The 25,644-nt window shown below is 43.7% G+C and overlaps 2 protein-coding genes across 6 annotated transcripts in view; one reads left to right on the top strand and one right to left on the bottom strand.

Moving 5' to 3' along the window:
* The window catches only part of FAM104A (family with sequence similarity 104 member A), a 15,508-nt gene extending 3,682 nt beyond the window's left edge, over positions 1–11,826 (bottom strand). For 2 of the 3 annotated variants that reach the window (XM_015589699.2, XM_006912263.3), the window contains exons 1-2: positions 11,551–11,810; positions 7,183–7,282 (exon numbers count right to left, since the gene is read on the bottom strand). In XM_015589699.2, coding sequence (XP_015445185.1) covers positions 7,183–7,282; positions 11,551–11,771 — 321 coding nt within the window. In that variant the 5' untranslated portion in view covers positions 11,772–11,810. Of the gene's footprint in view, positions 1–7,182; positions 7,283–11,550 lie in introns of all 3 variants that reach the window. The other variant, XM_006912264.2, reaches the window with a different exon arrangement.
* A 52-nt stretch (positions 11,827–11,878) lies between these two features.
* Positions 11,879–23,131, top strand: CUNH17orf80 (chromosome unknown C17orf80 homolog). 3 transcript variants are annotated; one of them, XM_025047119.1, is made up of 6 exons: positions 11,879–11,960; positions 12,699–12,808; positions 14,049–15,570; positions 20,765–20,860; positions 21,429–21,533; positions 22,729–23,131. In XM_025047119.1, exons 3-6 carry the CDS (start codon positions 14,076–14,078, stop codon positions 22,755–22,757), a joined length of 1,725 nt encoding a protein of 574 aa, XP_024902887.1. In that variant the 5' UTR covers positions 11,879–11,960; positions 12,699–12,808; positions 14,049–14,075; the 3' UTR covers positions 22,758–23,131. The 3 variants fall into 3 exon arrangements, with proteins under 3 accessions (XP_024902887.1, XP_006912323.1, XP_015445244.1); XM_006912261.3 differs by lacking the exon at positions 11,879–11,960 and adding an exon at positions 12,079–12,188; XM_015589758.2 differs by lacking the exons at positions 11,879–11,960; positions 20,765–20,860 and adding an exon at positions 12,079–12,188.
* Positions 23,132–25,644: the final 2,513 nt, after the last annotated feature.

Raw genomic sequence — 25,644 nt, 5'->3', positions numbered from 1 at the left:
TTTATGTGTGATGTTAATACATATGAAACATTACACACACTATTGTCACCAAAGGTAAAATGAACACGTCTCCTTCACAGATACTTTGGTTCTTATTGTCTGCCAAGTCAGGCCTGTCTTCTGGCTACGGGGAGGCATTCAGGAGTCTCTCACCATCTGTGGACGGACCAGGGTTTTCCAGTGCGGGGTGAAACCCATTTGGTGGGTAGCAATCAGTGCAACGTGGTAAGGTGATTGTTCTGTGAAACTTTTTTCAATTATTCACAAATATATTTGGTATGTACTGGGTCACTACATAAAACATTTCCGTAGGACAGGGTCAAAAATGTTTGAAAGTTATTGTAATCAGTTTTAACACTGTCAGCCATCAGAGTGGTCTTATTTATGGGATAAAGGAAAGACCATTATTTTAACCCTAAAGGCATAAAATCAAATTTTAAGTCTCTATCAGTGCTTTAAGGTACATACAGAAATAAATCATTTTGTCTTATAAAACCAAAAAACTTGAAATAGGAAAAAACTGTATTCCCCCTACTTGGTGAAGCTTTCAGTATCAAAGCCTAGGGGTGGGAGGAGCACCCCTTGACAGTGCATGGTTTTGAGAATTCCAACTGATAAACTGGTACAGAAGAGTTTACCTTGTTACTCCTGTTCTTTCAAAAACACATCAAGTTCTTTCCTGAGAGTCCAGAAACTGTGGGGCTGAGAAAGACGCATCAAGTCGGAATCCATCCCGACTCTTACAGAGACTCCTCCTCAGACAGTTCATCCAAATCCAGTTACAACGCTCATTTACTGTCTCTGAATTACTCAGTTTAGGCTCAGTGCTGACGTCTGAACAGGGCATTTTCAATGACAAACTTATATTACAAATCAAGAGAAAAAAAGGTCATGATCTGTGAAATAGAAACCCAGGTGTACAAGCACAATAAAGTTAAATTTATGAATATTCTGACCAAGAATCTCTCTCTAAATATAGAAAGGCAACTTGTAAGACTCGTGTAGTGAAGATCTGTGTGAAAAGGGAAGACTCAGTCAGCCAGTCAGCAGATCCACCCACAGACCCTGGTACCTGCGGTCGCTGGGATAAGACCCAGAAGAAAGCAGTCTCTTTTGGAATCACGTGCAGGCTTTTTTAGGAAGCATATGGGCCGAGGCCGCGCCTCAGGAAAACCTGGCTCAAGTAGGCACCGGTCATTCTGATGTCCGAGCACTGTCCAAACCAATGTGCGTGCCCGCTAGGTACTGGGAGGCATGGCACGAGGGCCACCTCACGCATTTACGGAGCTTCACCAAGACTGGTGACGACGCAGCCACTGATGAGGGCACTACACAGCTACTGCAGTGACAGGAATCTAGCAACAGGTATGGACAGAGGGAACTAGGGTAGGCTCCTTAAAACGAATGGTGTCTGAACTGGGCCTAGAAGGAAGAGGAAGAATGAATAAGCAGGGCGACAGACTAAGAGAACAATAGAGCAAAATCAGAAGTTCTGGGGAGGAGGAGCTAACGAGTGGTGTGGCTGTGCGCAATCCAGCAAGTGTCGAATCACTTTTAAATACATGAGAGGTCACAGCTAGATCACGTGCCCGAAGTCTGCAGGGACAGTTTGTGAAGGTGTGGGACACACTGAGATCCGTACTCAGGAGGAAGGGTGCCGGGGCTCTGTTCAGATGAGTGACATCGGAGACACTGAGCAGAGGCCACCTGGGAAGTCTTCTAACACATCGAGTGGGGAAGAAGGCCCACGTGAGGACTATGGCAATGTAAATGAGGGAGGTAACAGGGATTCAGGAAGGAAATGGAGACATTCAAGTTCACACCAGGTACCCAGGACAGTACTCAGCAAACACAGCCTACCCTTGAACATCGTGGGGGTTAGGGCGCCGATCCCTCTCGCAAGAGAAAAATCCACGTATGACTTCTGACCCCTCAAAAATGTAATTACTGAAAGCGCACCACTGACCTTACGGAGAACATGAACGGCCAATTAACACGTGTTTTGTATTTTACATGTACTATGCACTATATTCTTATAATAAAGCTAGAGAAAAGTTAAGAAAATCATAAGGGAAAATACATTTACAGTACTGTACGTATTTACTGAAAAAAAATCCACATATAAATGGACCCGCACAGTTGAAACCCGTGTTGTTTGAGGGTCAGCCGTGCTCGGTGCTCAGTACATGTCTGCTGAGAGTCAGTGAGCCCTGAGAATGTTCTGTGCCATCAAGGAAGAAGCCAGGACCCAGAGAAGAATGGGGGGAAGGCAGATGGGGAAGGACCAGCGGTGGCTGCAGAGAGCTGAGGAGGCTGGCGGTACTGGGAGAAAGAGAAGGCTCACAGTGAGCCAAGGGGAAACAAGGCAGAGACATTAGCTGGGAGGGAAAAGGGCACACGAGGAGGCCAATGAAAGAAGCAGTGGATGAGAAGCCTCTGGAGATGAAGAGAAGGGCAAAAAACAGGAGCAGCAGCTTTCAGGACCCTGGACAGAATGCAGAGCAGCTACAGGGAGGCGTCCCACTCTTTGGCTGAAAGGAAGAGTATCAATCCATCGTGAAGCAGAGAACAGGGAAGCTAAGGAAGTTCATCATCTTGGAGCACAGGGCGCAAACTATACCAAAGGTAAAGAACTCTTGGTCCCTCAGCCAGACCCAGGGCATGAAGTCAAGGTAGAGATAACCCATTGATACCCACGGAGGAACAGCATCAACTAACTCTAAAGACTACTCCTGCTGATACCCCTTAGAAAGCCCCCCAGACAAGAATGTTAAACAGAGTCACTGCTTCATAAAAATACAACTAAATATGTGTATATTTATTGCCTGAACTGTATGCTTTCTCTTCCTAATTAGAAAAGCTGATCAACAGTGTATTCATTTTCTATCAAGCCCCAGCTTCCCCTCACATCCATCTCCCCGTTCATGGGTGCTTTTAATGTGCATGTGCCTCAAAAGAAAAAGGAAATCTTGCTCACTATATACACTACACCCCGGGAGCCAGAACGAAGTTCATTCCGAGGCCACTGCACAATCTGGATTTAGTGCAAGAGATGATCCTACCGCGGCGACCAGCACATCTACGGTAGAATCCTGTGCTTCCCAAGTGCCCAATATTGAGAGCTCTGGGTCTGCTCACCGGTGAGACAAGAAGACTCCAAATGAATTCAGTGGGTTATGTAAACGACTTTCTAAAGAGCAAGGAAAGAAAATGCAGGTGGGTCAATTTTCTGTGTCAGTCCTTACACGATGAAGTTGGACCACACGATGTGTTTTGAGTTCCTTTCTAACTAAAATATTCTATTACCTATCACTTCATTTTGTTTAAATTTCAACGGCCCCAAAAATAATACGCACCTACAAAAACCACGTGAATGTACGTACCCTAATTACCTAACACACTTAGTTAGCATTTAGTTTCAATGTGAAACTGCTTGCGGCAGCTTTTGATGCTGGGAGTTGTGCTGTATTACAAACATTTCAAGGACTTGAGCTGTGAGCAGAGTTTCTTAAGATGTACACTACAAATCAGACTAACTTTTGAAAGGACTGCTCCTCCATTTTGAATGGACCTTTTTACACGTTAACTTGCTATACGTTTTAAGTGCACAACCCTGATAGTTTTACCCGAGACAGAGTCTGCCAAAAGTTCTGTCTCTGAGGATGTGCCCACTACCCTGTGACAGATTCAAGATGAGAATGGACGAAAACAAAAAGCCTCAAATACTCTTTTGAAAAATTACCCTAAATGGTCCCATTGTCGGTTCATTCTTAAAACAAATGGATTTACAGAATCCTACTTTTAATGATACATGGATTCCCCTGGTTCTGTTACTTTTTAGTTGGTCAGGCCTCTACACTCTGGTAAGAATACCCTTAGGATTTTAGGATTATGACATCAAAAATGTTCCCCTTCCAGCAGAGACGAGAAAAGGCAGAGGCTGTTCCAAGGAAGCCACTTCTGTTTTATCTCGCATTTTCTCGCTCTACTTGCTACTTCGCAGTGCTCTGAAAAATCAAAATGGCCTTGGTAAGTTAAAGATATTTTTTAATTTGAGGTCTTGTAAAAAGGTACTGCTTTTATTTATTCAGGCAACAGCATTTTTTATAAGGCATAACCTACACACCAAAGTCAGATCTACACAGAAACGTCTAGTGTATTTTGTAGATGAAGACATTAAAACTGAAAGCAAAGAGGATTAGCCTACAAGTTAAGATACAATTCAAACTAACAGAACAAATTTGAAAGTAAGGTAGATCTAGCAGTTTCTACCCACCCAAATAATTGTCCAAGATCAAGGAATGCTGCTACCCTGGTATAGGACCCAACAGGAAGATACAAAGCGATAAAGAAATCACTTCGCTTCTTGCTCATTGAAGAGAAAGACAAGCCTGACATACACATTAACCAACAAGATCTACAAAGAATGGCTTTACAAAAAGACTTTTTAGTCCTATGCCAGCAAATTATAGCTCAATTTCAAAAATAGCATCCTAAGGCTCACAAGTCATTAAATCTAAGTCACTGGAGCTCAAATTCAAGGTCTTCAATTCAAACACCAATGAGATTTTCTAAAATAACACTAAACCCCAATTTCTTCACTTTTCCTAGCTAGAAATAGAAAACAGCTTCCTAGCTAATACCTTATCATAACATTTCCAGCTGTCCTTCTCTGTCCTGTGACTGAGAGCAGTCAGGACCTGGCTGCCCCTGGGCATACTGAGCGAAGTCTGCAAGAACTTCCCTCCCACGATCCGTGAGCCGGCAGCACCCCGGTTAGGAGCCAGCTGCTCCACCGGCAAGATCTGGGGTTCGCCCCCCCTGCCTCCCACTAGCTGTCTATCTTTAGGCAAGTGACTTTATTTTTCTGTGCCCAAATTTTTTCATCTGAAAAGTAGAAATAATAATACCTACTAAAAAGACAGGAAGAAAATGCACAAGTGAAAGTTTCCATGTTAACTAATGTGGCAGGTCAGTTCACATTCTTTAGCTTCAGGGCATCTAGGAAAAATGAGGCATCTGCTGTCTCCATTTTTCTACTAATTATGATTTACCCGTGGCATAGTTTAATAGTTTAACACAAACACCTTTCATCTTATTTCCCAGTATTTGCCAATAATACATTTAAGAGAAAAAGATAACTTTTGGGAAGTAATTTTAAATCTCTCTTAGAATTAAAATAAACTCCTTTCAAATGAAAGCTCTTCTCAAATTATTTAAGTATTTCAGGAAAGACAAAGGTTTTCTCTTAAATTTTCTCTTAACTGAGTTAGTCTTAAGGGAACTTACCTCAGCCCTACCTTAGAATTAAAAGAACACTTTCATTAATAAGTTAATTATATAAAGAAATAATCCATCTATAATGAATCATTTTATTATTTTTCCTTTTATACACAATTGTCAAAAAGCAGCCAAATGCCCCTAACCTTGGTATTTTTGTGCTCTAAGCATAATCATCTATTCTAATGGTGACGATTCAGTTTCCATGTTAAAGACTTTCCCCGGCCTCTGCTTCTCCAGCTCTCCCTGGGCTCCCTGTGCCCAATTACTTGTTACCACTACCACTGAGGAAGCACAGCCCCGAGGCCACCAGATCGCGGGTAAAGGCTCAGTCAGCAAAACTGACACAGAGGGTCACAAGTGCCAGTGAGTTCAGATGACCACGACAGATAAAAGTACTCATATACACTGTAAATTATAACAGAGACAGTCTAGTCTATCCCCTGACTAACGATTAGACTGGTTTAACCGCTCAATTTCTTTAGACAAGTAAGAACAAGACACGTGAACCAACAGGTTGAATAACAACTGTGGTTTTCTTCTGCGATCCCAATATAAGGTTTTAAAGGGGATGAAGGTCCTTTTCTACAAACAGTGATGAAAACACAGCAAAAACTAATACTACGGAGTTTTACTTAAAATAAGAGATTGGAAATGTTTAATTTTTTTAAACATGACAATTTACATTCCTGTTCTCAGGCATCACAACTATAGATATTGAAAAAAAAGACCAATACAACATAGAGTTAGACCTACTATAACTTTGAATATGAACATCATATAGCAGAAATTAAATACAGATACAAGTAAAGAAATACTCATGCTGACACCATGAAAGTAATCACGGCACACTCTTTTAAGGAATAGTCCTATAATTCGAAAAGATAACAGAAACTTGATCACTGTTACAGTTTTATCATCAGATGTTATTGGGAGCCGCTAATCTCTGGTTTTCTTTCATCGTGAGAGTCTCCAATTACATTAAACAAAGCTCAATAACTTTTCTGTTAATCATTTTTTAAAAAGAAAGAAAAAGTGCGATAGGAAGATTTTAAAAAGAGGGATAAAAGCAACAGACACTCAAGTCTCCACACAGGAGGATCTAGCGGCACCTGTCATTAGATGTTCCTGACTGATGTAGGTCAAGTCCTAGTATCAAGGACTAATTAAATTACAAATTATCTGGTTGTGCGAGAATTGTGATATACAGAATTCTGCTTGAAGTTATGAGGCTGGAGCTTAGGTAGGAATCCTTGCCAACGAGGGCTTTTTCTGTCAGCGTGGTAACTGGTAACCGGCAGAGTCTCTAGGTGCACAATCTCACTAATGTGCGCTCTCTCTGCGCTGTGGATCAGCCTTTCGATTACTCTTTCAGGAAGTCAAAACTCTAGGACCCTCTGACCCTCTCCCCGCTCTCTCCCCTCTACTCTGCCTCCTGCGGCGGTCTTTTTTAGAACATAACAAAAAAGTAAAAACACTTAAAAACAGAATTTTTCATACACATACATTATGTATTCTGAATGCTTATAGTTTCTCTTAAAGACAGATGAGTTGAAGCAACAAAATATGATGGCCTTAGAGTCAAGAATGGTTTATAAACTATTAGAAAATAAATTAGTTTCTGAAATATCAAATAGGAGATTCAAAGAAGGGCTCTCAAAGGTTCAGAAAACCTCTAACAAATACAAATGGGGTGAGTGTATGAATATGTGCCGATATATACTGTTCTGCTGGGGAGAAGGTGCAGAGCTTCCTCAAAGGGGCCATGACTCAAAAAAAGGTGCAACCATTACAACCAAGATCACTTTCTTTTATTTAGTCAAAGGATAACTGTAATTACACGGAAGAGACTGAGTTAGCTCAAGCAATGAAAAGAACAGAGATTCTGACCACACTTCGTACCTCTGTGTCCCAGGAGTCGTGAAAGACAGCGTTTCTACTGCTCCTTTTGGTCTGCGGGGGAAGATGGTGGTCTTCTTCACTGCCATTCCTTCTCCTTTTTCTGAAATTAAATCACCAGGAGAAAAAAAAAAAAAATCCAACAATTGATCTTTCAGACACTTAAAATTGTAAACCATGACAACACATAAATTTGCCCTCTCTCCTGAGAAAATGGAATTCATCATATGATGTCTCAATATGTGAAAACTGGAAGTACATCATCATTGGGCACAAAGAGCAAAAACATAAAATAGGAGCGGTAAGGGCAAGCTTCAATTTGTGCGACTAATTTCTAAAAAGAAGCGTGACAACTTACGCCTACTGAGAATAAGAGCAGGAAGATGTTAACGACTGAGCTTTCAAACTCCACCTCATTAAGGTTATCGTCTCTTCTCCATTTCCCGACGTTACAATTCCAAGTCACCTCATTTTACTCCCTCCCGTGTAACAGCACCAAAGACGTGGAGTGGCTGCCTTCACCTATTTTATCCTTAAAATTCTTTAAAAATGGTGCTACACAAGAATCCATAGAAGTTCGGAGTTTTCCTTCATCCCTGATTTTCCCCCAACTATCACTTAAACAAAAGCTCTATGCCCTTTAAAGTATTACTTTTCTGAACAATCACTGGAAAAGCTGCTCTTGGACACATAAACTTGATTCTCTAGCCACACCGCCAGTGTTATGATATATATTACTTCACCAGATTGTTACTTTGAGACTATAGCACGAGCTACTCAACATATAGATTTAAAGAAAAATCACACTTCTCCCTTAGTAAAGTGTTTTCAGATGTGCAAGAGACAAAATTTGAGTTTTTAATGCAAATGTCACGTGCTGTCAGAACTTCTAAACCCCAATTAGAGAACAGAAATAGGAGGTATAAATATAAGTCAAATTTCCTGAAACTGTGCTGTCCAACACAGCAGCCACTACCACATGTGGTTATGTAAATTAAAATTAACTAAAATTAACTAAAATTAAAAGTGCCTTAGTAACACTGGCCACATTTCCAGTGCTCAATGGCCACGGGCAGCGATTGTAGTGAACAGCACAGATACAGGCGTTTCTCATCGCTGCAGAAAATGCTACTGGACGGCATGACTAGAGTCTAATTTATACAAAGCAGCATAATCTACTATAATGAAAACTCTTAAAGGTTCAAATTTCTATAGCTCGAGAGAAAAACAGCTTTTTGGAAAGCACTGAATTTGAGCATAACTTCTATCCAGTTATGTACCTTCTATGTGAGTAGGATGGCTCACTGTGGCCCTTCATCCTGCCGTTTGGAGTTGAGGGCTGGACACCGAAGAAACTATCACCCTGAGCTCGATTCCCTGTACTCTGCAACGTTCTGAATACACCTAACTTTATTAATGAGTTTGGATCCAGTTTAGGCATGTAATGATGAAAGGTGGGCGTGTTTCCGATAAAGCGTTAACCAACCAACCAACCAGCAAGGGCCACATCATTTACTTCATTCTAAGGCTCAGGTGTTTGTAAAATAAGATCTTTACTTCTGCTTCCTACTTTCCTCCCAAGAGATTAGATCATATCTACACATTACTTTGAAGTATGCAGAGGCTAAAAACTAGATGAATACCAGGTTTCAATAATCATTAAATGGATGTACTATTACCATAGATTTGAACCAAGAAACTACTACTTTCGTCCTCATGAGACCAGAGAATGTTCACGGAAACGCGATGAAGTGACAGAGCAATGACTAGTGGAAAGCTAGTTGACACCCAAAAAGGAACTCATAAAGGGCAGCACGCCAGTCTCCAAACTCTTCTTTTATCAGTGTGACAACAGCTGATTGTGCTTTGGGCTGCTGAGTCACTCTAACCAAACTTATGAGCTTGACCAAAACTTTCCAATTTCCTCATTTATAATTGGGGACATATCTTTCCGGTGACAAGATATGAATATCAAGGCGGTTACAAGGCAAAAAGAATGTAAGAACAAAGAGGATGAACTGGTTTTGCAAATTTCAACTAAATTCTGGGAAAGTCACATGAAATAGCCCAGCTCCATAATCAGCTGATTTCTCAAAGTACCAGAATTCTCTCTTGGAAGGAATTGCATTAAGAATGAGCCCTAACTGTTCTTCAGTTCTTTTTCTAGGCTCTTTCCAGATTCTGTCCTTGAAACATCCTTCTTTCAACAACATCATAAATAATTGGCAAGATTACAGCTTCATGTTCATTTCAACCCTATCTGCAAAATCAGTGAGATTACAGTTTGCAACATTAATGCCAGAGACCAGGTTATAATTTTAGCAGCCACCTATAATTGATTGTAATCTCCCTAGCCATCTAGTTACAGATTATTGTTTAAGCATCTGTTACTTCTAAGGATGGCCCATTACATCACTTTTTATCATTTCGTTTCTCTCCAATCTTCCTGTCATCTCCTAGAACTGAGCATAGAAGAAATCCTAAAGAATAGAGACTAGTGGTTTTCAAAAAAAAATTTTAAGTAAAAAAACTCTTTCTTCCCGCCGGAAAAAAAATATAATCCCTTAATATATATGAGATAAAAGATGTTTCGGTTAAATTAGGGCTTCCTTGCCACACACCGGCTCCTCGACGGCCATCCCAGTACACTGTGAAACGATTCAAAAAACCACCATCTAGGACCCAATCCTGCATCTTAAAATTGAGGAAACAGAACCAGAGAAGTGAACTGACTTGGAGCTACTAAAATAGCTGGGTGGCAGAGCTGGTCCATCATACACCCCGAAACATGTAGTGAAGAGAAAAGTAAGAAACCCCTGTCCAAATCAAATTATGTCTTTTAATATTAATGAAGTTATCAGTCTAAACATGTTGACATTATTTGTGTACTAGAAAAAAGGAATCTGTTACCAGTATAAACACATTCCAGGTACTTATATTTGTGTACAGTGCTGGATAAAAAGAATCTTTTTGTAGTAAATATTTTGACTTTTTCAGATATGTGAGACATCCCAAGAAACTGTCAGAAGTATGACTGGGTTTGAGAAGGAAAAAAATGGCAGTCAGATATGGCTTACTGTCCCTAAGGATCTTGTCCCTAATTCTGACAACATGTCGGTAACTGGGCCACTAATTTCCAATTTAGTCTACTCTTATTTTCTATACAAGAAAGCTTTACACCTCACTCACACATGACCCAAATCAATAATCCTATGCTTGAAGTTAGAGGAACTCTAGATTTTCACTACTGGACCAAATGACATCAGAAAGTTTGTCCACAATCTTAATTCCAAGAATTAACTATCCTCCAGAGCAGTGTCCTCGTGGAAAAACTGTCAATTACATTCAGAAGCAATGAAAACATGGACCAACAAGAAAATACAGATAATCTGCCGAGGCAATCCTATTTTATTCACTTAAACGTCACTGAGACTATTATGAAATAAAGCACAGTGAACCTGGAAAAATGCAATCAGTTGAGCTCTCTAAATTTTTCCTCTTCAGAAAAATGAAAGTCGAACTTGCTGATCTTTAGTTTTCACTTCAAACTCCACGATGAGGAATTTTTCTAATTTAAAATAAAGCTGATCCTCCCGATTCTGGGTACCCAATTTTCAACTTTCTCCTTCTCACAGTAAGAAGGAAAGACGGAAATCACAGCTTGGCCTGGACTCTACTCAGTCCATCACCTCAAGCAAGCATAAAACCCCGAACCCAGGTCTGAAGCCAGGCTCTGTGGAAAACTAGAGCGTCGCGATATAATCCTACCTCCGGCCTTCGGAGTCAAACGGCTCCGTACCCAAACAGTTTAGAATCCTGCCCGTTCTAAAGGCTACAGGCAGAGAGAGACTCAGCAAGTCACTTTAGCCATCCGCCCTTCCGTGTTCACAACCGTCCAGGGCACAAACTCTTCGGTCTAACCTATTCCATCCCGGCTGCAGGGTTAAGCCCGATCCTTCTTTCTGACCTTGGGGAGCCGGCAGCTCCCCGCCCGGTCCCCTCACAGACGGCCTAAGGGCTCCCACTCGAAGATCAGACGTTCCTCCCATCCCCCCGCCCTCCTAAATTTAGGGCTAGGACGCTTTAGGGCCACTGTCTCTCTTCCGGGACCGACCAGACTTCAATCCAAATAGAGAAAGACGAGGGGGGGAAGATGGGGTGGGGAGACCTGGACCGTGGTGGAGTCGCTCCTCCAGGACGCTCCGGGAGCAGGTACCCGAACAGTCGCACCTCCCTCTCCCCTCCTCCCCCGGGCCCAAATAAAGACCCGCAGGGCCCACGCTTGCTGGACCCCGCTTCGCGCGCCCCTTCGACTCCATCTCTCAAGACAGACGAGGGGCTAGAAAGGAAGTAGGGTCCCTACGGACTCACCTGGGCCGGAGGCGCTCGCTCATGGCAGCCGGTGAAGGGGAGCGACGCGGCGCCGCTCCGCGAGGAGAGAAAACAGTGGGTGTTGTGTTTCGGTGGCCGCCACGCCCACCCCCTCGGGCCTTGGCTCTCACCGCGGCTCGGGTGGACGCTGCCGGCGGTGAGTACCCCTCGGTGGGACCCGTACCACTGCTACTTCCGGCGTCTGCTCCGCGCCCCCCCATGTCGCAGCCGCCGTGGTACCGCCCTCTCGCGGCTGCGCAGTGGCGTTCCTCCGACCGCGCCGACCGGTAACCCCGCCCACGGGAAGGGGCGGGCTCGGAGGGGGAGGAGCTACTGGGAGCTCCAGGGAGAGGAGGACCACATTAGAGATGGCCGGGGCTTTCGCCTGTTCGCAGCCTAGCGGAGACAGTGTAAGCGTCCAGCTAGGTTTAAATGAAATTAAATTACGTCATAATAATACGACATAAGTATATGACATAAGTGCCTGTGAGGTAACAAATTTTCTAAAAATATATGAGAGGCATCAGGCAATCATGTAGACGGCCCACCGCGGGTCCTGGGATCGGGAGTTAGGAAGCTGCTAATGAGCTGCTCTGGGGGGCTTGCCTCGGGGGCTTCCTGTACTTGTATTTTGCAAGGTGAGGAAGTTGTTGTGGGGGGGTCTCGACTCACAAGACTTTTCCTATGGCCCCCGCCTTAGGTCTGGGGTGACTGTCCTGAGCCTGGAGAGGTGTCGATCGGTGGCAGGCCAAATGGGGGGCTTCCCGCAGCCACAGAACGAGTCCCGTCAGGCGTCCCAACGCCTCCGACTCCTGGAGCAGGGGCTGCGGGTTAGCAGGCTTCGGACCCAGGAGCTGCCCGGCGGTCCCCGCCCACGCCGCTGGCAGCAGCTAGACAGCTTGCTGAAAAGTAAGGGAGAGGGGAGGAGGGCAGGCGAGGTGACCCGGCCAGGGGCGGAAAAGTCCGCTGGAGAGCGCCGGAGGTGAGGGCCAAGATTAGCGTAAGTTTTGAGATGGGCCCTGTGCCCAAGACGCTGGTGAAGTCTTAACTCTCCGCTTTCCGGAACACCAAAAGGGAACTGCCCTGCTGATAACCCAGTTATTTGGTTTAGTACTATCGAGTTACTTCTCTGACTGTGTCTTGCACAGGCTGACGTTAAAATCTAGTTTCATTCTGCCAAACTCGGGAACGGCGATCGTGAAGCATGGAGATCCAGGAGAGACGACCGCAAAATTAGCATCCTTGCAGAGAAGCCCGGGTAAGAAAGCAGGCACTCAAGATAAGACGTTACCACGTGAGGTACAAAGAGCTTTCCAGTAAGATTAAGTGTGAGGGTGGAGTACTGTAGAGGCAGACAAGTCTAACAGAGGTCTCAGAAAGTTTTTAGCCTAAGGCTCAGGGACTGGCTCCAGTTGTATGTGTTTTTGTAAATAATCGGTCCGTAACTTGCATTAAATTGTCAAAGAGATACCTCCAAAGTAAGAATAATTAGAGTCGCTTGACAGAAAACAATTTTGTTTTGCCTGACTTCAGGTAGGATAAGGTGGGTTGGGTGCTTTGATAAATGGTTGGCCAGGATTATATCTATTGACTTTGTAAATGGTTTCAGAGCCTCACTTTTGACCTATTTAGTGGTTCAAGGAACTTTATAGAAAGAAGAAATGTAAAAAAAATAATTTTCAATTGAGCTTTGTAATGAAATATTTCCTTTTCCTAACTGGAAATAATAAAGAAGTTTAAATGATACATGGTATATTTGTTAATGTTTTTACATAGTATGAATCTCACAAAGTGTCAAACAAATCCACCAATAATTCATTGTACTATAAACTATCAGTACATATACATATATACACACATATATATATGCCCATTACTAACATGTTAGGTGTTAGTAGAGCTTCATTTCTCACGGGTAGATAATGGAAGTTCTGTTTCTTCTTGCACCCAGTAAATCTTCCATATGTACCACTTTGGAAACCACTACTATAATCAACCACCTTCAAATCCTGGCCTGAATTTTCATTCTTCACTATTTTTTCCCTGAATGATGTGTTTAGCGTTTTTCACAATTTCTTTATACTTGTGTGATAGCCAGTTGGCTTGCTACAACCTTAAATAGCAAACCTTTGATTCTGGCATTTGGATACCTTTTCTTCCACTGACCATTAATTTATTAGATGCAAGTCTTTTGGTCTTGCTCACCTCCTAGTCAGGAATTTTGAAAAGCCTCTTTGATAGTCTTTGTAACAATTGATTCCTAGAAGACTTGCTAATGTAAAGTCCCCAGTGTAAGTGGAGCCAAGGATATTTATCTTAAAATCCAACTGTCTTCTGTTTTCTACCTCTGTAAGAAAAAGAATGAATCCAACAAACTTTTAGAAATTATCTTTAACCTGGATTCTTCCAACTGAATTTTAAAAGGTATGACAAATACAATATTGGTATTTACTGTACAAACGATGCGTTCCTCATAATCTCACATTTACCTTTTTCAGGAATGAGAGAGTGATATTTCATCCAGAATGGAAGTATGTCCTTATTGTAAGAAACCATTTAAACGGTTAAAATCCCACTTGCCACATTGTAAGATGATAGGACCAACTATACCTACTGATCAAAATGTTTGTCACTCCAAGCAGGCTGTGCTCCCACATGCTAAGAAAATGAAAAGTTCAATCAAAGACTTGGTTAAAGCTAATGAGAGAGAGCTGGGGACAAAGAATCAGAAAAGAAATACGAAGTCGAAAGGGGGCAAAGCAGGAGAGACAACTGAGTCCTTTCCACTACCAGCTGTTGGTTTGGAAAGAGTAAGTAATCCAAAGGCAAACAAAGACATCAAGAATCACATTCAATTCTCCCACAAAATGTTAGAAAATCCTGAACCAGAGATTATTCCCCAGGGAGACACTAAGGCTCAGTTTTATGCATCAGAGAACACTGCTCCTAAAAAAGGACTTGCCACAGATTTGCCTAAATCAAGGGAAAGTAGAAGTAATCCTTCAGAAACCAAAGCATCTTTACCTCTCAGCCCAATGGAACCTTTGTCAAATCAAGATAGAAAGTATCCTCCAGCCTTATCTAATGATATACAAACCACTTCTGCTAATTTAAAATTGGACAAAATCGATCCCTCGAGACAGAAGCTTCTAGTAAAATTACTAGATGCGCCTATTGGTGATTATCATAGTTCTCCCATAAATCTCATTTATGGGGATAAAACAGTAAGACCATCATGTTCAAGCGATGAGACAGATTCCAAAGGCAAAGATCGCCTCTTAGAAATCTCTGCTGATGTTAGAGACTCTGAGAATCAGGAAAAGGACAGGGAATCACAGATTTTAGGTTTTAAAGTTAGTGCATTAGGTAAAATCCCAGTCAAGGAGAACCAAGGAGAAGGGCTTAACCTTGGAGTAGAGACGTACGGGAGCAAACGCCATGCAGGAAAAAGTGCATCTGTGACAAGAATTCAGGAATGCTCTTCCATGAGAAGTGACTCTACAAAGAACTTCAGTGCTGATGTTCCAGCCACAGAGAAGAAATCCCAAGATGAAGGTCTCAATTTAAATTTGTTCTCGCCGAGGGAGACAGTTCGCAGTGAGTTTCTTTCTGTAGCACAGTCACGTAATCAAAGTCTTGCCTCTCTGGCTATAAAATTTCTTCAAGAAGAAAAAGCAGAAGCCCACAATCATAATCAAGTCCCCAACGTGAGGGCATTGATGGAGAGTGAGGAACAGGCTTCTCTGGAGCCCGAATCTGGCCGTTGGCCCCGAGCTGTGCTCTCTGCGTGCCAGCAGCCTTTACATTCAGCCCAGCATCATACTTCTAAAAGCCCCTTCACCAGTCAGATGGATGTTGCCGACAGGAAGACCCTTCCCAGCTCCCTGGGCCTGGAGTGGGTCCCAGAGCTTTATCCTGCTTATCTCGGACTAGGGGTGTTTCCAGGGAAACCTCAGTATTGGAATCCAGTGGCCCAGAAGCCCCAGCTCATCAGTCCCCATGGGGAAAGACTCTCACAAGGTAAAATGCACTCATTTTCAAGGGCCGTCCAGCCCATACAAACCACTCTGTGCCTTTTGAATTCATAAGGGTCAGAATACTAACATGTTGACTCATTTGGCTTTTTATCTGAGCCTTCAAGTGCACTGGACTTAAAATTGTTCTGAAAACATTATTTCTTGCTCCAGTGGTTTGATCACTCTCTTCCCCTTCACCAGTAGTCGAAGGTTGGACTAGACAGATTGGCTGGTGATATTGATAAGTTGAATTTCTACATTGGAAAGAGGCATGGCCAGTAGGAATTGGGTGTTCAAGCTGAACAGACTCAAGGAAAGCATAAAGACTTCAGGGTCCACCCAAATAGAACAAGCACTGTGTTCAGATTTTAATCAGGACCAAGTTATACACAAAATAGGTTCCAGGTCTATGGTCAGATGCAACATCCGGGAATTCAGAGTAGCAAAGTATAAGCAGACAGTATTTTTGGATCTGGGAGCAGGGTAAGATTAAAACTGCCTAGGCAGGTGTAGCAGTTAAGGCAGATAATTGGAAATGGAAGTTCAGGAGATGAGCAGGAATAGAGAGGATGTGACCCCCAAAAAAGAGAAGTCCGTGCAGTAGAAAAATTAATCCACGAAGAATAGGACCCAAGAAGGAACCAGACACTGAGCCTCAGAACATAAGAGATTAGGTAAGGGATGAGGGGAGAGGGGCGCTGGACATCGAGACCGATCTGAATTGTGAATCGGTCTCTTCAAAAGCTTCCTAGATGTTCCTTGCTTTTGCCTAGAATAGCTAAACTAGGGGGTAGGACTAAAGCCCCAGGTACGAGCCAAGAAGGTCTCAGTAGTCAGGTAGCCTCGTCTTTTCTTGCTGACTCTCACCTTTAGTTATTGGACGACTACTCTAGCTACGACAGTTTCTTCGTTTTTGTCACCAGGAAGCTTTGGATTTTTTTCCCTTTAGGTTTTCTAGGGGCCTCGTTAGTTTAGTGTAGCATCCATCTCCTTTTGTGTGTGTAGTGTTATTGGTGTTTTTAGCTTAATTTTGACAGGAGACCTAGTGCAACTCGGAATGGATTCACACCTGAAAAACTTGTATCATCTCTAACTAAAGATATATTTTTCCCTCTGGGGAAAAATTATTTTATAAATGATCACATATTTACTAAACTCCAGTTTGGTCCCAAAAGCGTTTTCTCTTGTATTTTAATTATCCCTTTCTAAAGATTTCACAATGGGAGTGTATTAAATAGAGGGCATTGCCAGCTAAAGCTACGTTTTCTCCAACTGTGTCAGCGGTTACCAGTTTTTCTACCAACAGGTCTAACGTGGGCCCGCTACAAAGTTGTAGTCTCAAGCCCTCTCCACTAAACAGAATGAACATGAACATTTGTGTTGCTCTGTGGTTTTCAGAGTGCTTCCATCTTTTCTTCTTTTGGCCTCCCCGCTCTGAGAGGTGGGCAGAGCGATTTTTCTGTTTTGTAGGTGATGAAACAGACAGAGGGAGGACAAGGGATTTTTCCAAGGTCATGCCTCCAGTACGTGACAAAGTTGCAAGTAGAACCAAGTCTCCTGAGGCCAAGTAATCCTTTCCACTAAACATTGCTGAGGAAATACGCCATAACTGGAAACACAGATGTCTTTTATATCACTGTGATTTTCAGTTGCGTAAACACACAGCCCATTGCAAATCTCTCAAGTAGGGCTTCTTTATTGTCCTACTATCTTCTATAATGCTAAGGAATATCCTTGATACATCCACTTTTCATTTTAGAAAAGGGACTGATACTTGTCAAGTGATGACCGTTGCTAGGTGCATTACATTGCTATCTCATTTATCTCAGTGAACTCATAATAACTCTGAAGTGATGTCACTGACCCGCCCTCTCTCATAGGTGAGGAATCTGAGCCTCGGACATCTTAAGTGACTTGCCCATGTTCGTACACTAAGTGACTGTCGGGCTTTAAATGCAAGTCCATCTGACTTGTACACCATGGTCTTTAAACCCTGCCCTAGGCTACTGTTTGGGACAGTTAGTGGTAGGTATCATGCTATAAATTAGTTGATACATTTTAACGGGTCCTAAGAATATAGTAATAATAATGAGAAATACAGTAATTTAGGTCATCAAATCACTAGTTTTCTGAGACCGAATATGGGGGGAAAGTACAATCTTCCTTTAACGTTGAGTTCCTCCAGGATACTGGTTAGAAACTACTTTTTGTTCTTTTACAGTCTATATGATTAGTTTGAATTTCTATCAGACAACGTGTAGCCATCACAGAGCCTCTAGTTCTGTTATAAACTGAAAAACTATAGAAGTTAGCCTCACAATTAAAGTGGCGGACTTTGGTGCCACTGAATGAACAGAAGGTATTAGAAGAGACCATAGGATCTCAGGTCAAGACCTGATTCCTCAGTTAGCCAAGGAGATCAGCAGGCCGTCTAAATCTACAGGAACTAAAAGGCCGTGTGGCTCCTCAGAAAGCTTCGTCATTTCACCAGGCCATGGCTACCAACAGTGACTGCAAATTAAAATTGAACTTTCCTGGAATCTTTGCGGGAGAACGTGGGCTATATAGTCTCTGCTCAGGCAAGACCTTTGCTAGACTATTTGGCCTTTATCCCAGGAAGCCAATCCATTTCTTTGATACTTACAGGCAGAGCCAGTGAGCTAACAATTACTAAGTTAGATATATATCAGCTATGATGCCTACATGTTTACATAGATCATCTCGTAATCTTATACCAACCCTGGAAGACTAGTCTTATCCCCTTTTATAGATGAGGATAAGTTGAGTTGATGGTAGGCATCTAACATTGCCTGATGGTCTTTGCCAAGCTCTTCCGGGTATCATTTCTCCTGTTGGATGGTGGGCTTCAAGATGATGTCAGATATGCTTTTCTGCAGCGGGAAAGCTGTAACAGCAGCTAGTCCTCAGACACAGGTACCTGAGTAAACTTAAGGAAATGATTCCACCAGATGAGAAGGTAGCCAGGGCCTTGAGAGGAATAAAAGACTCTCTTGTCATTTGGATGAAACGAGGTGGAACCAAAAGCTCTCGTGGCCGATGAAAAACGGATCTATTTTGGTGGCTCGGGCCAGGAAAGCCCAGGGTAGACTGTTAGTTCTGAAGGTGCCATGAGTTTTCATAAATTAGGAAGAATTTGGCGTACGACATTCAGCAGCATCAGAGGCCATCTTTTGAGGTTCGGGGAGAAGGAATTTCATTGACTAATTACCGAAATTAGTAATTTTCCTGGCCTTGGAGAAAATGGAGTGTAGAAGTTCAAGAGTTAAATCTCAGGAGGTTCAACAAGAGTCAGAGCCCTCAGCAGTAGAAACTGCTTTCCACTGTTCAAAGCTTTCAGAGTCACTGTGGCCTTGAGAGCCTTCAGCTGGGAGCACTTGGCTGAGCCCTCGCAGAATTCAGGGTGTCTTGTCTTTCGGGGCTCAAAGAGATCTAGGTCCTCGGTCGCTAAGTCTGGACAAGCGACAATCCCACATGGGTGTTTTTTAGATTCAAGATTCGTAGGCATCATCCCCAGAGACTGATTCTGAAATAAGGTCTAAGAATCACATGTTCAAACATGTCCTCCATGCTTCTGAAGAGCAGCTGGATTAGAGAACTGCTGACGAAGGAGATGGCACTGGAGCAGGTGTCTGAGACCCAGCGGGGGAATCTCTCAAAGCATGGGGCGTGAAAAAAACATAGTTCCTATCACTACAAAAAGCAGAACTTGGCTGATGGGGATGCCAGAAGGTGAAGGGAGAAAACAGTATAGGGTCATGGGTATTTAAAGGCGAAGAAACAGCTAAATAAAGGCTCTTTTCTGATCTTTAAATAGCGTTTCCATCAATCGGGTATCGTGTGAGATGGACACGTGGGGAACAGGCTCAGAATAGTCAGGATCAGAACCCAAGGGAATATGACGAGCCAGGGTTAGGTCCCCGATTAGCCAACGGAGCCCATGAAAGGGGGTGTTTTAGATTTTTAAAAAAGCATGTGAGTAATGAACAACCAGAGACTTAAGAACTAAGTCAGATCGTATGACTGGGACCCCAGCTAGGCGGAAGGGGTGTTGGGAAATGGTAGCAGCCTAGAGGAAGGTGAGGGTTTCCAGTGGTATTAAAGAGCGGAGCCGGCGTCACGGAAGGCTAGCCACACGCGTTGGGTTGGAAATGTCAGGACCCGGACACTGACAGGTCAAGGGCAGTGTCTACTAGTTGATGAGGCAGCATGGCAGTGGGTATCAGCTGCCCCAGGCCCACAACCAGGCCACGGGGATGGAAATCGGAGCCCAGAGCACCTGGGCAACGGGCAACGACATTGAAAAAAACTCTACCAGGACTTCTTTGGGGAGGCCTGGGCTTACACATCCCAGCTCACAGCCTGGACTGATGTCATACACATAAATTTGAACCTGTACCGAAATAAATAGGTCCACTGGCTAAAGACAGAACAGTCAAGGAGCCACGTGGCCCCTGGCACTGCTGAGAGGCGGTACAATTGCAGTGTCCATGAAGCTGTTTCTCCCCATCTTTTGCTTCAGATTTTTTCCAAGATGCATGGGCTATGTCCCGCTTTGTTTGTTTAAGAGACTAACCACCTTGCACGCGAATCATCACCTGTGTAACTTTTCGGAAGCCGGCATCGTTCTTTTCACGGTTACTTAATATGACGACGACCATTGGATAGTATTTTTACATCCACAGCAACTTTTACCACCTGCTAAATGCTTTGTGGTTCTGCTGCATTTGAACATAAGTGTGTGCTGGTCTGCAGTACTGGTGCGGTACCAGAACGGACCTGCCAACTGCAGCTGTAGTGACAGGTAGTGTCCTTAATGTTATAATCGTAGAGAATCATACCTTTTGCACAGATGTTTAGCAGACAGAAAATATGAGCAATTCATTCGGCATGTGCGCGTGGTTCACCAAGGCTGCATGTTCATCAGATCAAAAGCATGTCCAGGTCCTGATCCCCAGGGCTCCCTTGGCCTTTGAAGAGCCTTTTATGACCTGCAATAGACGGCTTTGACTTCTAGCACTCAGACTAAGCCGCCGCCCAGAGCAGACATTAATCCACCTCTTTAGAATGTGCTCTCTCTGAGGCCCAGCCCTGGGAACCCCGGGTGCGCGTTGGGAAAGAGGACCGATTTAGATGACTGTCACAGTAACTTCTGTTTGGAACCGTGGTTCCTTTGTCAGAAAGAAGTGCGCCTGCTCTAAGGAGTTTGGGACCGCCGACCAGGCTTACAACCTCCAGCGTCTCTCTAATGAGGCTCTTGGGAGCTGTGCAGAAAGGTGAGGCCAGAGTCATTTGCTGTTCTGTTGCTGGTTCCAAGCATTTGGAGAATTTTCTCTTGCTTTAGCCGTGACTGTCATAGCAAGGCTAAAGAAAAGAGAAAAAGAGACAAATGTGGCATCTTCCCGCTCCTCTGTTTGTCTGTTTTCATTCTCGAGTCTGACGTAATCGAAGGCACCAAAGCTAATAAAATAGCAGCTGCCGTTGATTGAACAGCTTTCATTTCGTAATACCTCCCTCCACCTCGGCCACCTCCCCCATCTCTCCCGCCCGCCGCAGTCATCCCAAAGCCAGGAAGACGCTCAACCTTAAATTAACCAATCGGTCGTCATCTCCTGTCCACGAAAGACATTAACCAAACTCCCCAATACGAGAGTACCTAATTTACACTTCTTAAAATTAAAATCTTCTAGATTTTAGCCTTCTCATCTGTTTAAATACGTATATAGCGGTATGTAAATTCTTTGAATTACAGTCCCATCGCCCAGGCTGAGATAACTTGCATAACTCGCAGATAACGGCCCCGGGTTCCAGCTCCCCATAACTGACGTGTTTCTCTTTAAACAGGCTGGATCAGGTGCAGTGGCACCGTGAAGAGCGGTGTTGGTGGCATCTCGATGCTCGTCACCGGATACTTTGTTCTTTGTTGTAGCTGGAGTTTCAGGCATCTGAGTAAGCCTTTCTGTATTCTTAGCCTCAGTTACAGGTCACATCCCGTGTTGGGGACCTCCGAGGGATTCTCAGAATTGCTTTTTATAGTTTTACAGTTTGGCATTGTCTGACATGCGCTAGTGAATGTTTTGCCCGAAGCGCTGGGATTTTATTATTAAGAGGTTTTGGTTGTAATGGCCTTATGAGACACGACTAGAATTTACATAATTGCTCTTGTGCTCCATTTAAGGTTGTCACTGGAGATCTGTTTGCCTCCTCTAAGATCAGGGCTCTTCTCCTTGGTGACTTTTTAATTCCTACCTAAGAACTTTTTAGCATTGAAACCAACAGTTTTCTCCCCTGAAAGAGAGGGAGAAACAGAATACAGCTGTCACTCATCAGTGTGTCTAAGGCACATAGCTGTCGTAGCTAATCTACTTTTAACATTTAGAAAACCCTTCTATTACGAGTTCAGCTTGCCCACATCTTCCCAGGAGGAAAATGTCAGGGTTTCATGTCTTTTTTAGTTCAAGATGACTTTTGCTCATTTTTAAATACATTTTAAAATATACATAAAAATAGATCCTTATCGTTAAAAGTTTTAAAATGCATATAGGAAGTTATTACAAGAACTCAGTATTTTTCCACAATTAAAAAAAAAAAAAAAGCCCGGACATTTTCAGATGAAAACGTCTGGTGTAAAAGTATAAGATAACCATTAAGACTAAAGGCCAGTAGAATTTACAAACTTCTGAAATGTTGGATTTGACTGTAATTGGGACTTTTGGCCAACTCCGTGCCGGTCAGTAGGGGAACAGGTCAAACAGCCGACCGGGGACGGTGGCTGATTCCTGTGTGTGCACTGGCGGGGACAGTGTGGCCCGGTGCGCATCGGGGGACAGGCATTCCTTCCTGGCCATCCCTGCGTAAGTGGAGACACAGAAAACCTCGAGTCCTTTTTTTTTTTTTTTTTTTTTTTAACAGGGAAAAAACCTTCCCTTGGACTTTCTCCTCTCCGAAAGGGGTCATTTTTAGTTGCTACCTGAGGTTATTTTTCACATCTCCAAATTGAGACCGAAGAAAGTGAAGCAGAAACTTCACATTGTGGCCTAGGACTCTATTTCTAAATGTATAAAATGGAAATTTTAACAGAATGATCTCTAAAGGCAAGAGATAAAAACCGTGGACCCTCACATTTGTCTCTGTTTACCCAAAGAGCTGCAGCGCTGGCGTAAGGAACACTGACCTGGACGCCACTTAAGAACGTTCTGGAATCCAAGGAGAGCGTGGTGGAGACAACGGTGGTTCACGTTGCACAACTTCAGGTTGCGCTGGGGGCAGGAAGAGGGAGCGAAAGAATAAATTATTCAATCTAAAGCCGTTATTCAGGAAGTACATTTTATAATGTGGACGGATCAGGCTCTGTCTGGATATTTCTTTGGCTTGCCCTCAAAAGTGACTGAAAGTTACTGAAAAAACATCAGTTTGTTTAATCATGAAGGCTGGTGTTATTCAGGGAGATACGAAAAAGACAAGGTTTATCGTTAAAATTGTTAAATAGTGATTTCCCAGTTCTCAGTAAAAACAAGTATCTCGATTTTAAATCTTTCTCCCTAAAATTCTCTAAACCTTGGCATTTTACTGCTTATCTAGATACTGAGCTACAAGTAGCCTGATACAGAGAAATATTTGAACTGGCAGAGACTCAGCCTCCGTCAGGCCCTTCCCCTTGGGAATGGTTAGGCTCCTGTGGGTCCCTGGCCAGATCCTGACAGGCATTAAAAACAAAGGCAAAGTAAGGGTGGGGACAGCCTGGCTGGTGAGCCTACGAAAAACTGCCTGTTTTATATCTTAAGTGACTACAACAGTGAGCACATGGTTTCAGTTGATCATGTCTTTCTGGAAACTTCTCAGAATCCCACCCCTATCCCTTCTTAAGACTTTCAGTGCAATACTTAAATTCCTTTCACTTTGTTAGGGTTGTTTTGAGTTGGTGGTTTTTCTGCGACTCTTTTCCCATCAAAATATTCAGTGTTTTTCTTATTATATGACTTCCACTTTGGCCCCGAGACAGTGACTCGCATACTTAGATAGAAAAACCCTTGAGGAAATTAGCTCATCAGCCCAGATGGATAACTCTCTCTAACCCCTATTCCAGCATGGGGGTTGATTGTATATCACACACAGATGTGCCAGTATCTAAGGCTATGTATATCTTAGCTTTGCTCGTTATGCTCGTGCCAGAATACGTGAGGTCAGCCCCTCCTTTAAAAGCAGGTATGCTATTCTAAGGCCAGCGTTTATTTATTTACACATCTTTTCCTTCTGTCCTCTCAAACTTTGAATTCTGGCTCTATCTTCTGGTCTGCTTACCTTTTCTATTCCCAGTCCCCTGTCTCTCCCTCTCTAATTATCCCCAGTGGGAATAATATAATTCTGCCTCAAATTCTCCTGGTTAAGAAAAGGTGTGCTAGAGTTGTCCGTAAGGGAACATTCATGGTTGAGGGAAAGAACTGCATTTAACTATTTTAGTTTAATATTACTAAGAACTTCATTGGAACTCCAAAAATAGTCTCTTTTCCTTTGTGGGCTTCGTGCCCATTCTTCGTAAATGTCTTTTAACGGACACTTAGGGATGGTGTCTCCCTGAGCCTCCCGCTTTGTCCCTGCTCTGGATCAGAAACCCTCAGGGTGAGAAGAAAGGTGCATGAGAATGACCTCTCAACGATGTCCTCTTTCCCAATTCCGGGGTCCCCTAGAGCAGGGGTCAGCAGTCGCTGGGGGCACACGGCCACTGTCCAGCCCACTGCCTATTTTCGTAAAGTCGAAGTGGAACGCAGCCCTGCTCTTGTGGTGAGGCAGCTGCTGTCACAGCACAGCAGCAGCGTCACATGGTTACAGCAGAAAGCTGTGGCCCACAAACCTGGACGTGCTGAAGCTCTGACCCTTTACAGAAACAGCGAGGAATATGGCACTGCCCTCGAGGAATATGGCACCTCACGGTCTCCGTGTGTGGGAATGGAGACGGGGTCACTGATCTAGAACATTTTGGGTCAGGAAACGTTCAAGTAGGACACGCCTTGCTAGACCTAGTGCCTTCTCGCCCCAGTGCTGCCCCCAGACCACCCACAGCACGTTCCGCTGAGGCACCAAGGGGTAGCTTATAGCCCCCCTAGATTTCTGTCCCCATAAACTAGTGCCACTTGTCATAATCAGGATGCTAAAACAATGAAAAGGGCTAAGTTACATCACAGCAAGTACTTTACATCCCTGGAAATAATTTCCTTAATGAGAAGGCATCTCACCAAGTTTCAGGCCCGGGCGGAAGCCTGCAGCAACAGGAGGGTCTTAGGTTTGGCATGGGCAGTACCAAGGCTCCTCCCTCGCTTAGTAGGACAGAGCACATCTTAACTGATTTCTTGGACTTAGATACTGAGCATTGATTCTTAAATGGTGCAGGTGTAAGACCTTTTATCAAGTCTTTTAAGGATTTCTTCATAATGTTCAAAATCGTTTGAGTTGCTGAGGTCAGTTGATAACTAATTTTTTCCTTCGATTTTGCTCTAAACAAACTCGGCACGATCCAGGAATATACCTGGTAGCTCTAGTTTGAGGTATTGGTGTAAACTTGCCTTATGAGGATACATTCAGTGTTCAGATATGCAAACATCCCTACAAGATAAGTTCATTTCCACACGGTTCCTAGCAGTGTATGTGATCTGGCCGATTAAAGGCTTCGTCAAGACTGGAGAGTCTTCAAAACTGGCGTTGCAGGTGAGAGAGACCGTCCCGTGCAGAAGCCAGTGCGCTCCAGACAGGAGGCAGGCGGAACTGCTCGTCCCTTCCCCCAGCCGAGAAGGAAGGAGCGACGCTGTGCACATGACTTACACCTTAAACGGCCCCCTGGATGTGTCTTCAAACCACGCTGCACATCCTCCATGGCGCTGGCTCCCTGGGGGAACAGCAGTGCTCAGGCGTTGCTTCCCAGGCAGCAGCGTGACGTCTGGAACGAATCTCCCCGCAATGTGCGCTGTCACGCTGCCCGATCCACACCAGCAGCCATATCCGCCTCCCCATCCATCCCGCCGACAGCAATGCCCAGCGTCCTCTCCAGCCTGAGAAGACTCTTGGG

The sequence above is a fragment of the Pteropus alecto genome, unplaced genomic scaffold (genome assembly GCF_000325575.1).
Source record: "Pteropus alecto unplaced genomic scaffold, ASM32557v1 scaffold134, whole genome shotgun sequence".
Taxonomy (NCBI): domain Eukaryota; kingdom Metazoa; phylum Chordata; class Mammalia; order Chiroptera; family Pteropodidae; genus Pteropus; species Pteropus alecto.
Note: the sequence above shows the minus strand (reverse complement) of the source record. Positions and strands in the feature narration are given on the sequence as shown.

What these genes read in the sequence shown, in the direction of transcription:
- CUNH17orf80 (XM_025047119.1), top strand. Translation starts at nt 14,076, where the DNA reads ATGGAAGTATGTCCTTATTGTAAGAAACCATTTAAACGGTTAAAATCC. An exon ending in TGGGGAAAGACTCTCACAAG is followed by an intron (nt 15,571 to 20,764) that starts GTAAAATGCACT and finishes TTCCTTTGTCAG; the next exon opens with AAAGAAGTGCGCCTGCTCTA. An exon ending in CTGGAGTTTCAGGCATCTGA is followed by an intron (nt 21,534 to 22,728) that starts GTAAGCCTTTCT and finishes GTTTACCCAAAG; the next exon opens with AGCTGCAGCGCTGGCGTAAG.